At 51.2% G+C, this 14,208-nt stretch overlaps 1 protein-coding gene across 1 annotated transcript in view; it reads left to right on the top strand.

Moving 5' to 3' along the window:
- The window catches only part of LOC113202245 (neuroligin-2-like), a 135,701-nt gene that overhangs the window by 94,174 nt on the left and 27,319 nt on the right, over window positions 1-14,208 (top strand). The window contains exons 5-6 of the mRNA XM_052264651.1: window positions 4,567-4,764; window positions 5,939-5,966. Coding sequence (XP_052120611.1) covers window positions 4,567-4,764; window positions 5,939-5,966 — 226 coding nt within the window. The remainder of the gene's footprint in view (window positions 1-4,566; window positions 4,765-5,938; window positions 5,967-14,208) is intronic.

The raw sequence follows: 14,208 nt of genomic DNA, 5'->3' as shown, positions 1-14,208 counted from the left end.
TCTCTCTCTCTCTCTCTCTCTCTCTCTCTCCGATTTGGATGCAATCTTTGGCTTTTATTCAAAATGTGTCATCGTTCTCCCGCAATGTCGTTTCAATTGGAAAAGCCTGTCTTTCTTCGCAGTGTGTAAATAAAGAGGTTTTTCCTCCCTAAACTCTTCGTATTTGTTCTTAATTTCATTTCTCTGTACTCTGTAGCAAAGAGTTACACCAACTTTGATTTCAATTTCAATTTTTTATTCTATCAATCATACATGCGTGGAGGAACTAAAAGGGGCACAAGTTCGTGCCATTTCTGTAGCATATGTCCTCACGCCTTCCCCTCGCTCTGTCTGCGTTATTTGGCGCTCAACGAGCTCACCCACCACTATTTCTTGGCATACTTGACTTCCCAAACTGCACCACGAAAGACTAGCTTATTGGAATTCTGCGGAAACAATTAAACCGTCTCGTTTTCAGGATCTGTTGCACGCTCTGTGTCTGTTGTCACACGTTTATATGCGGACATGAAATGTCGTGCTGTGTGTGTTTTTCCGTCCTCCTGGCGGCGCTGCTCCGGTGCCTCGGCAGTGGCAGGTGGCGCCGTGAGTGCCTTGGGCTCGGTGCGCCGCCCGGGCCTAGGCGCTTTATGCATGCGGGACGTGTAAATAATGCGCCGTCTGCACTCCGCCTCTCATCTCGCGAGAGGACTGCGGGTCAATGTTGCTTCGCCGCACGCGTATAGTCGCAGCCGGGGCGCTGCGCGCTCCTCCCTCTGCTGCTGTCTTTACTCCCGCTGACGCGCCTCACGTTTAGATGAAATCTCTTGCCACATCGCCCTACGCCCTACTGCCACCTCTTGACCTGAAAAGCGTAGTGCTTCGCCTCACGCCTTTACTCCTCGTAGACTTATTGTGCACGGCCCTCCAGCCGTTCTGTCCTCATCTCCTGATGTTTTTCTGCTTCTTCTCTGTTTCCTGCATCGCTTTTTGTTTTCGTTCATTTTTTTAGCGCTCCGTAATGTATATTGTATTGCAAACGCAACTAACTCAAGTGCAGCCCTGGTGTTGTCCTGCAGGAGAGCCCACATCACATATATGCTTGAATACGATGATGTTTTTTTTGGCATTGCGTGTGATTACTTCTTTTACTGGTGGTGTGAAAAAGCAAGCTGCGTATTATAGTAAACTATGTAAGGTTAGGAGCAAATTAAAAGATCTCAGTAAAAAGTGTTTGGTATGCTTCCATCACATTTTATCAAAAAAATATTTCTTGAAGGCTTCAATTTGATGCGGTTTCCTTAAGTGGCTTACAAGTGGAATTCTGCTTCCAAAAGCCTCTAAATTTGACACCTCTCCTCTCCGGGTAATGTTTCCTTTTTAAATTTTGGCACCAACATTTTGGACTAAAGGAAAAGACGGTATCCTTTTATTTTCTTACGCACTGTTATCGCTTTGCATTATTTGAGCAATCTCAGTTGCCCTCCTAAGGGTCCTGCTGACGCAGACTCCTGCTAGTAGCATATCATTAAGCCTAAACGTTCGTTCTCTCGTTTTAACGAGTTACCGACAAGGAGCTGCCACAGGGTATAATACCACAGCATTTCTACTTTCCTGGACCTGATCTAAGCTCCGCCCTGCGCCGCCGAACCAGGGCTGGATTTAAGTAAATGAGCATCGTGACGACTGAAGGTAAGGGGAGTAAGGGGGAATGGGGAGTGAGTGGAAGGAGAGAAGTGAAATCCGGCCTCCTCGCAAGGGGAGCCAGTCGAGGTGAGAGCAGAGACATCCGATGCAACGCTACTCCCTCCCCTTATAGCTCCTGCGGTTGGTCGAAACCAACCGCACGCTCTAAAATTTGGTTCAAATAAGTAGCTGTCGCAAATGGGGAATTGGGCAAACAAACGACCACATTTCCTCCTTTGGTGTGATATTTTTTTTAAATTTACAGCGAATTTTGTATTTACGATTTACATAATATATCGTAAATTTATGGCAGCTTATACTTGATACTCAAATCCTCAGTCGATGCGTAGTACTTAGTACTCGCAAAAATATGATTTTAAAATCAGGTTCCATTGTATTTACTTTTTCTATTGAAATAATGAGTATCCTCCTCTAAACGCTACAGAGGAAATAAGGAAATAGATGGCTATGCATCTATGCACCTAGGGTGCCCCCTCAGTCGTTGTATTTGAATATGTTAAGCAAGTCGGCAAATTTTTCGCCGTTACAGCAGCGTGCGTTGTGTGCCGTTGACAAGACACAGCGACGGACCACAGACCGCATTCATTATTCCCTCTGCTGCGAAGAGGCGGTTCCTATGCTAATACACGCAGGAAGTTGGCGCTCGCTTGATTTTTTCAGTTGCTGGTACTGGCGGTGTATTTATAAATGAGCTCCTGTGCCTACGAAACTATAAATTTATACGCCAAACCTCGACGGTACTATTGCAGGTAGAACCAACAGACTTCCTATATATCTTTGTAATACGCTTACAGTATTGCCCCGATCTAAGCTGAAATTTTGTAGTGGTCCCAGCTTACGGAAGAAAGTTTACAGCCCGGCGAGCTGAGCTCGCCGACCGGCCGGGAGACAGATCATTTACACTGGCTGGTACCCGGGCCTTGCAACATGTGGCTATGGTTAGGTACCCAGCAATGGACACTGTACCAGTGATGGCCACTTTTCTCTTCTTTGACAATAATCGAGAAAAATAAACCTATTTATGCAACATTTAAAATAAGAATGTGTTTGAACGGTTGTCAAAAGTAGGTAATATTTGTAAAACATGTGAAAAAAAACACCATTTTCTTATATTTTCTCATGTCATTTCTCACCCCCCCCCCCAAAGTTTAGGTATTTTTTGCCTCTTTCTAAAATTAAAATTATCTGCCCCGAGGGCTGCAAGCCGTGCTGATGGTGACCCCGTTTGTCACTGATAACCAGTTAGTTGGTGTGAGGCTTATCGCGCCCGAGGTAATAATTATCCGGTGATACAGCAGCCAGTTAGCAGGAGGCCCGGTGTTGGGTCGACCTTGGAACGCCTAGTGTGATTTATAAACACACTTATTTACACTCACAGCGGAAATGTCGCACGGTAAAATTCCAAGTAGCAAGCAGCTGTCACCTGTTTGTGTACTGCGTCGCGCCGGCTGCTGCTATTTTGCCGTTTTGTCCAGAGATTCGCCATCTAATCTGATAACAGGGCATAGTGAAAAGGTTTTAGAACTTCACGTCCTATTTCAGTGAAAAAGTGTATATAAGGTCCAAGTGTTAATTTTACGTGTACCACACAAGAGATTTAATTACGCGTTGCAAATCAGACTCTCGGTTATACCCATTATTGTTAATTTTCGTTGGCCTGCTGTGCTTTTTCCCCTAAGAGATACCTTACATTAATACCTCCATAGGTGAGCAGGTGTTCATGCACACAGAATCCCCAATGGTTGGCCACCAGAAAATTAGTATTAACCTCATTTGAGTTTTAAAAGAAATACATGCAAGCGATGACCTAAGCCACGCGAGCTCTGACATGGAAACTGGGGTTGTAGGGATGAGCGAAAACAGGGGTGGGGGAGAGGGTGGGGGAAGCTCGTGCATTCCTGTGTGCCTTTGGTCTTCAGAGTGTCTTTTATAATATCTTGTAACTTTCATGTTGTAAACGTGTATTTCTATGTATTGTGCAGTCTTTTCTTGTATTTTATGTTGTTGTTTTTTCTTGCATTTCTGTGAACATGACTTTATTGAATTGCCCCTCCTCGCCCCTACGAAGCAATGCTTCGCAATTGCAAAGAAAAATGCTTCGTAGTTACAAAGGATCAAAATGCTTTGCAATTGCAAAGCATTTATTTGTAGGATTTTAACAGTGCGAACTGCCTAATATTCTAAGGGGCGGTGACATTTGAATTGCGCAGCACGGTGGTCTTTCAAAAGACAAGTATAATTATCCATTTCTCTTTTGTGCCTACTCTCTCTTCACCCTTGCCGCTGCCCAGACATTGGCCAGGTCGTTCATCTGAAGCAGGCGACCGCATGAACTTAACGATGCCCCAGCCTTTAATTAAAAATATGGGTCCACCTCTGCAACATTCTATTATTAAAATAAGTCAGCGCGCGGCTGCGAGAGATGAAAAAACGATTTCGTCGCTCCCGGTCGGTGACTCCAGTAGTGTGTTCGCCCAGCTCGCCTGCGAGAGCCGCGCAAAACAATCGCTTGCTTTGGTGATTAACGCGTGCCGCCCTGACCTGCCCCCGCGGGCCACAATTACACTGGCGCCATTTCGCATTGATGCTCGCGGGAGATAGACTCGGCGGGCGCCGCACGTGCCGCACCGGCGACGCAAACGCCTCGCGGGCCGGCGCCACACTGCGCCAACACCACAGGGCGTTGTTGTTGTCGCGGTCCTTGACTAATGTTTACTGATACACTTATTTGTAATGGCGAAGTAATAGTGCAATCGTGACGAAGAGTGAGGAAGATTGATAGTGATTGGGCAGAGAGTGTGGTGAATTTGAGGACGTGTATGTAACGTTGTACCTGTGCTGAGCTACACCTAATACGTTCCTGTCATTGATATCTGTTGGCAGGATTCCTGAACGTGAACCAGGACCCACACTCCCGCAGTCCCGCAAACTATGGCCTGATGGACCAGATCGCCGCCCTCCATTGGATCCAGGAGAATGTAGCTGCTTTCGGAGGAGACCCGCACAATGTAACGCTGCTGGGCCACGGCACCGGGGCAGCCTGCGTCCATTTCCTCATGATGTCAAGCGCAGTTCCGGACGGTAAGTGTCGCGTATGCAGCCTGTTTGTCACACAGCGTGTACTTCTTGTAGTAAGTGTGCTCCGGGTACTTAGCTCACTCGGACATGATGGAGTAGAGTGAAAGATACTGACACAGTAAGGAAATCTACAGGAAAAAAAAAGATTCGCTCTGGTAGCCAATATATTCGCTGGTATTTGGGCGTATGACCTAATATAATATTAAGCTTAATAATTAAGTTATGGAATTTGCAATATGAGCTATTCTAATCGATTATGGACTGTAGTCGTTTTTTGACTCTGGTAGATAATATGCAGATGGAAGGAGCATTGGCTGTGACATTTACCATAGCTGCTCCGCGGAGAGTGAGCGAATGTGCGAACAATACCTAACCCTGGGGAGACTAACGGAAGCCGCCCCGCAGCCTATGACTTCCCAGGAGGGCTTTGATATGTTCGTACACGAAACTGAGTACAGTATTCTTTCACTGTGGCGCATTGACATCCCTTCTTTTTCTCTCTGCGCTCGGGGGCCTGTGCCACCCCACGCCAACCTTGGCTCGTTCGGGTTGTCCTCAGCCGCACATTGTAGGCCGGCGCTGCTGCGGGGCGCCCGGGAGGCTGGCAGGCCCGGTGCACTCGCGCGCGTTGCGGGTGTGCCTACCCTGCCAATTGCAGGCGCTCCGTGTACGCGTCTGTGTCACTGCAGTGTTATCCGCATTGCGCTGTTTGCTGGATGAGCAAAGGGCAAAGCCTATTAACCCAGCACGAGGAAAAAGCACCATATCTGCTCGTGGCGTTTGGTTGTGTGAGAGTATGTGTGCGCGCGTGTGTGTGTGTGAGTGTGTGTCGTTGCGGTTGCGCTTTACAGCGTCGGATATTGCATCGACGATGCAAAACTTTGCTCGACGCGAAGCCCCGCGCTGTTGTGCTCGCGCCCATACCCACACGCTCGCCACCGTTAGCGGCTCAAATCACGGATATTAAAAGCCGTGAAATTCGGGAGCCCCCACGAAGTTTGGGAGAACTTTGTTGAACCTTACCATTGTGGATCGCTGTCTCCTCGCTAGTTTAGGTCGCTTACCTCCTTCCCTCGTCATCACCGCCCGCGCCTACTCTTGTCTCCGCGTGGGAGCACTCCTCCGCAAAGCCACTCCCCTCTCAATTTTAGAACATTTTTCGTATAAACCTCTACAGGTTCTCAGAGAGTCAAAATATTTGGCTTGTTAGGGGGGGGGGACGTCATCCCAACACAATCCAGTGGAGGAACGGCTGAGATAGACTTTTAGTTCACAGAGAGGGCCATTCAGTTTTAAATACCAGAATTTTTGTGCCTGCATGAGGTAAGCGAGTCGCAGAGTCCTCGTTGTGATGTGTGTTACTTCTTGCGAACGTTTTCCTGAAATGAAATCACTTCAAAGCGAGGAGCAGGGTGCCGCGCAGGGTCAGACAATATCTAATGAATGACCTGGGCGCGTGCCCAGCGCGGTGCTTCGATTAGAACACTGATCGCTGCTTTGGCTCGGAAGCGACTTTACGAGAGGGCCCTGGCAGCGTAGGGGATCATTTCTTCTCTGCGAAGCTCTGGGCATTTTACCAAGGATATTGCGGGGGCCGCAGAGGAGGCGAGAGAGCGCAGGAGATGGTAACAGAGAGGGAGAGAGAGGGCGGGGACAAGGAGCATCATCAATTATTCAATCTCTGTCACCTGCTTCCGATTATATGCTGGAGGCCGGAGTTCCCTCTGGAAAGGATGCTAGCTGCCGCCAGCGGTGAGGGGCTCACCGCGTGCAACATGAGATTTCTCTCTAGACCACTTATCACCTTCTTCGCCCGCTCCATTTTTTTTTGTCTCCTCTCACCCTCTCACTATGATTGTGTCTCTTTCAGTCTCCCACCGTCCTTTCCCTTTCGAACACGTTTGCCTCGGCATATCTGGCGGCCCTCTCTCCAAAACTTTTTCAATTCACCTTGTGAACTTGTGCATGGAATCTAGCGGATTTCCATTTTGATTTGTCGTATACGATCTACCCACCGTCTCTGTTCACTCCCTCTTACCTATGACAGCAAACTGACTCCTAAAGCGAAAAAACAAAGATGCTACTTAGAACAACTTAAAATGATGAGAAAATGCAGTGGGTGCAAATTTTCTATTCTCCCTCCATAGAAAGAACTGAAGAATAGATGGCCTCCGTAGAGCTAAATTTCTCAAATTTAGGGGTTGTTCGTGCGGTTCTAGTCGTACAAAGCCGTCGTTGTTTTCCTCGTAAAATCCCCTAGGAATTACTTGGCTCAGCGGTATTGCGCAATGCTGAACCTTTTTTCTCAGAAAGGAGAAAGCACGTACGCACTGGACTCTCACGACCACTCCAACGGAAGTCTCCCTCCCTCTCGAGAGTTAACGACCAACGTTCTAATCTTAAAGTTTCGCCCTCCACCCGCTTGGTGTTCTGCCAAAGCTGCGGGCGTCCGACTGACGGGGGGAGACTGCTAATTTACTCGAGACTCGAGAACTGTTTGAACTCATCGGCAAAACAGTTTGAATCTTTTGGCAGTCATCTCCTCGCTTCGCCTTGCAGCAAGCAACTTCTCGTTCTCTATCACAGTGAGAATCGATTTTAAAGCGATGTCGTAGCTATAGCAGATGAGAAATGCGTCGATTGTATTGCCTGTTGTATCTAATTTGTCGTTTAAAACGACTACGGGCCCAATCATTTTCCGAGCCTTCCGAATTGAGGCAGGTTTTCAGCGTGGTTCGAAATCTCTTGAAAGCTGCCCTTTCAGTGTTTGCTCATCACACACATGACATAAGTGTCTTCAAAAGCCTGCTGGTGATGTTTCAGCGGGCTAACAGCAATGCAATCAGCGTCAAATTAGCACTTTATCGTGTCATAGTTCACGCCATTTCTCTTTCAGTAACATGGCACTAGCCTACTAGACCGCTTGTTCTTCCCTTTCGTTGCATATGGACTCCCATTCTCTAAGCCAGCCAGGGGTGCGGGATAACTTAATTATAGCAAACTACTCTCATATTTCTACCTCTGTTCTAAAGTTCTCCGTACGTGTACTCCTACCTCCCTTTCATTCCCCCACCTGCCTCTCACTCTCTCCCTCTTACACGCACACCTCTCCCGATTCCTGACCCAGATTCCCGGATGAAACGGCACAAAATAAGAAGACAGCAGTGGTGAAAGAGAAGGGCTGTGCCTCTGGAGTGGTTGATGCCTCTCAATGGGGAACCGACGACGGGAGAAATTACGGGTCTACAGGCTGCCGCGGGAGGGTCCGGGTGTGGGCGTGTGAGAGGCAGAAAGGGAGGGGAACAGGGGGAGGGGGGGGGTCTTTTTATGCTTCGCATAGAGTTGTGGCAGGGCGGTTTGTTGCGTCAAGCCCGCGCGCAGGCGCAGCTCAGCCTCTGCTGCTTTGCCTGGCTAGCGCCGCCACCGCAGCGGCTTCTGCCGTGCTTGTCCCTTGGGTGTGCTCTTGTGGGCACGCCTGAAATAATGAACCAGACTGTTGCACGGCCAGGCCAAGGTTTGGCCAAACTTTTGCTCTCCCGGCCGGCGGCGTACGAGCCGTGTATGACCTGTGAGTGAGGGTATAAGACCCTCGACGATGCAACTGCGGGTTCCGAGGAAGTTCTGAGGAATTAATCGAGCTTTTCATAGTTCGCACGGGCTACTTAGGTCGAGACTGCTTTCAACACATCAGCGCAGCGACACAGAGGGTCTATTTACACTCTTTGGATATAGATCACACTGTGAAAAATACTGTCATTTACAATTTTTTTGTAATCTCGCCAATGGATTTCAAGTCGATACGTACTGCATGTATTTTTACGATTTCAAATTGTAATTTTACAACTTGCGTCAAGGAAAATTTTCCTGTTAAACCTACTCTTTTTCACAGTGTCAAAGTCGATCTGAGTGGACGGGACCGTAGGACAACCTGCCTTTGACCTGCCTATTCCTCGGCCGGCAAAGCGACGAGCCGCCGTCTGTTCTGCGTCCGGTGCAGAGGAGGAGGGGTGGCCTCGTCGATGCAGCGGCCCAGCCTGGCAGGGCCGAGGGGCGGGGCCGAGCAGTGTCCCTCGGGTCATATCGTATTCCCCGTGATCCCCACCGCCGGCCCGCGGCGCCCCGCTGTCGAGGCCGCGTGCGGCAGTGGGATTGCTGCTGCTGCGGTCCTGGAGCACTGCGGGGGGCGGAGTGGACCGCGAGCATGTCGGCTCGTGGGGCCAGCATTTCGCGATGCTCCGCAGTATGGGATGGGGGGGATTGCACGTCAGGCAATATGCAACATATGGTCAAATTATTTTGCAACGCTAACGCGACCAGACTTTTAACTGTGTGATAACTACGGAACATTCACTTTGCAATATAATTATGACATGCAATTATAACACGTTTCTAGACCAGAGGTTGGTAGCCCTTGCTATTTTTATTGTTAATCTAGGTTGTCTTTTACAGTTTTGTTTGTTTCGGATTTGGCTTCCTTCATATTTTCTTTACTTACGACCGTGTTGCTCCCACCAACTACACTCGCGACTGCGGTTTGGCATCAGCTCAACGGGTCTCTTAATTTCGTTGCTACCCCTTTTTACCGTGAAGTTGACGACTGCGATTAAACCTGGCCGTTCGCCAGTTCACGTAGGAGACCGCGGCGTGTGGTCGGGGTGGGCCCGGGGAGGTTAACTTATGTCATCCCCTTGCCTCCCGCCTATTTGCTCCACCACGAGACGTTATTCCTCCTCTCAGACAGCATCGGCCGAGTCCCCGCTGCACCTCAGCCTCCCCGCGCGCGGCCCGGGCCCTGCGCCCTCTATCAGCCGATCTACCGCGCCCCTCTTGCCAGCGCGTATCCGCCTTCACATCGCCCCTCTGCCCCCTCCTTTTTCTCCCCCGCCCCCCGTCACCTCCCCCTCCCCGTAATATCCTGCACCTGCCCCCCCGAGTACCATAAAACGGTCTGAATCGATAAGGACAGCAGCTATGAGGTATGGTCCCATATTATGGAATTCGATTTATTGAGCGCGCGTCATAACGTATAAAATGCCATGCCGCTGGAGTGTGTAAAAGGGGCCGGGAGAGTCGGAGCGGGGGAGACGGATGGGGATGCGCGCGTGAGGATTTCGTGGATGAACGCGCTTTTGTGTCGACATTCGACGGCACGACAAGCTTTTGTTTTGCGTTAACAGTCCAACGTGCGGCGTCCGGCGGCTGCGAGGAGGCTGGGCTGGACCGTCCCGCCGCAAACGCTCTTTGCAACTTTGTTCCCAACAACTCGGCCACTCCCACCCCAACACCACTCTCCCTCCTATCTTTCCCATCACACATCCCCCCCTCTCCCCCACCCTTTTCCCTCTCCTTTCTCCCTCTCTTGCACGGTAAAGTGGTTCGCTGTTCCTCTCTGTCTTTCTTGTTGTGAGGCGTGGACACGCTGGTGTGAATTTATCATCCTTTGCACGGCTAAAGCGGATAAATTTATTCATTGCCTCTTCATGCACGTGTTACACTGGCCCTTCTGGTGTGTCTCTTTGAATATTCGCGTAGAGAGAAACAGAGAGAGGGAGAGAGAGAGAGAGAGAGAGAGAGAGAGAGCGATGGTGCGTTTGCAAACTTGCTTATCTGCGATAGTGGTTACAGAAGTTTATGTGCTTGTCTGTCCAGATACCAGTCAATATATTAGCTGGCTCAGCGAATCTTTTTTTTTCCGTGTGCACGTGTTACACTGGCCCTTCTGGTGTGTCTCTTTGAATATTCGCGTAGAGAGAAACAGAGAGAGGGAGAGAAAGAGGGAGAGAGAGAGAGAGAGAGCGCTGGTGCGTTTACAAACTTGCTTATCTGCGTGAGTGGTTAAGGAGGAGGCTGTTTTGTATTTAATTGCATTACGCTTGCAGGCGGACCTGACTGCCACTGTTGCGTGATTTATATATGGAAGCTCCGCGTGGACTTAGTTTCTGGTGCAGTTTTTCCCTAACCTCTGCTGTACAACCACGAGTGTGCCTGTGTTGCCGTACAGTACGAGTCCACACTGTCGGTGGGGGGGTTTGGCTTCGGGTGGTTAGTGCCCCGGGTGTTGTCCTGCACTGGACCACCCCCCGGCCGCTTGTATGTATTCGTGCTCGCCAGCTTCTCCTTTCTCCCCCAGTCGCCCTTGTGGCCGTTGTCAAGCACTCTGGGCGCATCTCTCCGAATCCGGGAGAGGATGGATTCGTTTGAAAACACTGTGAAATCAAATCTGAAGTAAGCACCTTTGCGTTAGTGGGCGCTAGCTACTAGAAGTTAAATTGCAAAAAGGGGTTGGGGTAGTACAAGTGCTGCCAATTAGTGACTCGTTTAGCCGTTTCAATGCCATGTACACCTTTGTGAAACATTTGGAAAACAATTGTCTTATGAATATGATTCTGCTTCGTTCACAAGTTTTCGGCCATTAGTTTTGCGCATTTAACCATGCGTTACCGTAAGCGTGTCTGGATCACCCAGTGCGTCGTCGTTGCTGCCGTGCCCTGGATGTGCAGGGAGTGAGACCCCCCGGGCCGGGCCCCTGGGCGTGGGCGTTGCCCTTCGGGTCCCCAGCCTGCGCTCTGATATGTGCGCGGTCGGGCCGGGCAGTGCCGGGCAGTGCCGGGCGGCCCGGGGCACTCACGCGAGGCCTGGCCCGGCCGGCCACATCTCACAGCGCCTCGCGCGCCCGTCCACCTCCTAAGCCCCCTCCCCTCTCTGCTCCCACAACGCCCTCCCCCTTTCACTTATGAGTTTTTATATTAATAACGTACAGACTAGTGCGCCGTGCCCATTTTTGGTCGTAAAGGGAGTGAATAAGACAATCGAATAACAAACAGTTAAGTTACTAAGCTGATACTGCATGAGAACTCGCCCGGTAAAGCCAACGCCGGATTATTCCCGTGAGTCCCGCATGATTCCGGCATGATTCCCGGACCGGTGTACACATTATTTCGAGAGTTATTGCCCCCTCGCCGACCCCTAACAATCGTCTTGAAAGTCAGCTCAGAAAGGTAGAGAGCACGGTAAAAAACCAGCTCCTTGATATCCAAGGACCAAGCCACCGATTCAAGGACGGGGTAGGGGAAAACACAATGGGGCGTCATTGAATCGGTGTCTTGGTCCTTGAACATTAAGGAATAGTTTTTACCGTCAGTTTTTAAATCGTGTAACACCGCCGCACGACGCTAAGTGTCCGACTGTTTCCAATAACGCATTGTCCGTGCTCCGCCGTGCCCCCCTCCCCCCACACCCTTTCTCGTGGGTTTCCTGTGCGCCACCGCCGCTGCCGCCGCCGGTCTTCTGCAAAGCGAGCGGGGGGTCTCCATAAAACATGGAAATTTAATCAAATGTGTCGCGCCTGGCTGAGTAATGGTCTCGGCCCCGACTGCAGCTCGGTGTCCTGCGGCGGACCGTTTAGGAGCCGGGCGCCCGCTCGTGCGCTACTGTGTGTGTTTCAAGGCACGTGTTTTGCGTTTATGTGTATGAGCGCCACGTGTATGGCATCGTTGACCGCCCCGCTCGCGCTGCCCGCGGGGGAAGGCTTTGCGTTTCCCCACTTTTCTCTTGTGTACTTTTGTGGGGCGCCTGCTGGTCGGGGCGCGCGGGGTCGCGTCGCGGCCCCCCTTCCTTCCTTTGGGCTCCCTGTTCGGCGCCGTAGGCGGGGCCGAGCGCGACGCACCGCTTCTTGCATGAGAGTATAATCTGTCCGCGGCGGGGGAAGCAATCGGGCGCGGTGGCGGCGCTGGACGGAAAAAGAGGAAAAATTGTACGGAACGCGCCGAGTCGGCAGCAACCGCGCCCTGCGGCAGGCGGAGCGGTGGAGCAACGTCTCGGCCGACGGTGGCCCCCCAATTTGCAAAGGCCTTGCGCGGGCGGGCCTGGGCGGGCTGGGCTGGGCCGGGCCGGGGGCCACCAGCTGTGGGCGATTTCCCTTTGTCGCCGCTTTTACGGCTCGTTTGGCATTTCTTCCTTGCGCGTGTCCCCCGGTGCGTCGGCCCGCCGAGCCGCTCGGACAGGGTCGCCTCGTTTATCGGGGGGAAAGGGTCGGGAAGGGGAGGGGGTGGCTCAGACAGAAGGGGAGGGGCGGCCGGTAAGGGCGGATGACAAGGCGGACAAGCCGAGTTGGGGAAGGCAAGGCGACGTGGAAGGATTCGGCAGCGGTGGGGGCTACGTGACAAAATGTGTTGTGCGGGTTGGTTTAAGCGATTTTTTTTTGTAGTCGTGGTTGGCTATAAGAGAGAAACGTTGTAAAAGTAGTCATTCGTGCTGACTTGTTGAACCATGATGAACATCTTCAGTGTGCCAAGATGCTTCTCCCCACACATTGCGATATGCATCGTTCATCTTTTACACTGCTGTTCTGTTTTATTCCCGCTTGCAATTACTGTCCTCTGTGGTGACTGGATCGCTTGTTTGTTTTGTCAATAACTTGACTGCAGCATTACTGAGCTTGTAAAATCCTTAATCTGGCCTAGTTATTTAAAGAGTTGAAGATTTCTTCTTTTTCACTTTTTTTTTTACTTTTGGAGCCAAAGCTGTTAAATAGTTAGTAGGAGAAAATAGATTTGAAGAAACTCGCCCATCCTTACACCAGGATAAACCAAACGTATTACGGTGAAGTACGGCGTACTCATCTAGTGCCAGGCCAGAAGCGAAATAAATCGCGGAAAATAGTCTCATGAGCAGCTTAGTCACGGTTTCTTTTTTCGCAGGCTCCGGCGGGCCCCATGCCGTGGGTCACGTCGGACGGCTTGCGGAACAATTGCGGAATGCATTCAAAAAATCCAGTCCGTGAGGCTGCGTGTGGAAGGGCGAGACGCGCGTTAGGGGGGAGGGGGGGGGAAGAAAGGAGGAGAGGGCAAGTGGGAGCGAGCCGGAGCGGGGGAAAGGCAAGAGAGAATGGGGAGTCGCAGACAACCAGCCTGGTCAGCACGAGCGCCCGGCCGGCAGATGCTTTGCGGTCACGGAATGGGGGATGGGCCGACCGAGGGGGATGTCGGCGGGGCGGGTGGCGTGGCGAGGCAGGGCGGGGCGGGAGCGCCCGGGGTGCCTTTGTAGTGCCGGTCGTCTTATCTCGCCGCCAGAGTCGTCGCGGCGCCAGACGCCCGGAGGCATGGACATAGCGAGGTGTAAAATGACCCCAACACTCTTCTCTTTTCCTTTTAAGCCGCTCAGAAACATCCTGGTATATCGCTCCCTATCTTGATCCTTTCCGCGCTGCACTGCTTTAAAACTCAATTTTCCTTCGAATTTGTTGAACACTCCCTTCCTCCCGCTTGCAGGTACAGACCAGGGCGTAGGCGGCCGGGCGCTATACGTGTTAGCGTGCCTGTTTGATTACGCCGCCTCCCAGATTTATATCGCAAATTAGCCCCGGCCTGCTCGCGCTGCACGATGTGCGACCCAATAAATTAATGCTTCGATACGGCGGGGTGTTTGCTCGTGCCTTGCCGTGGTGGG

Source organism: Frankliniella occidentalis, unplaced genomic scaffold (assembly GCF_000697945.3).
Source record: "Frankliniella occidentalis isolate FOCC.00 unplaced genomic scaffold, Focc_3.1 Scaffold20, whole genome shotgun sequence".
In the NCBI taxonomy this organism is placed as follows: domain Eukaryota; kingdom Metazoa; phylum Arthropoda; class Insecta; order Thysanoptera; family Thripidae; genus Frankliniella; species Frankliniella occidentalis.
Note: the sequence above shows the minus strand (reverse complement) of the source record. Positions and strands in the feature narration are given on the sequence as shown.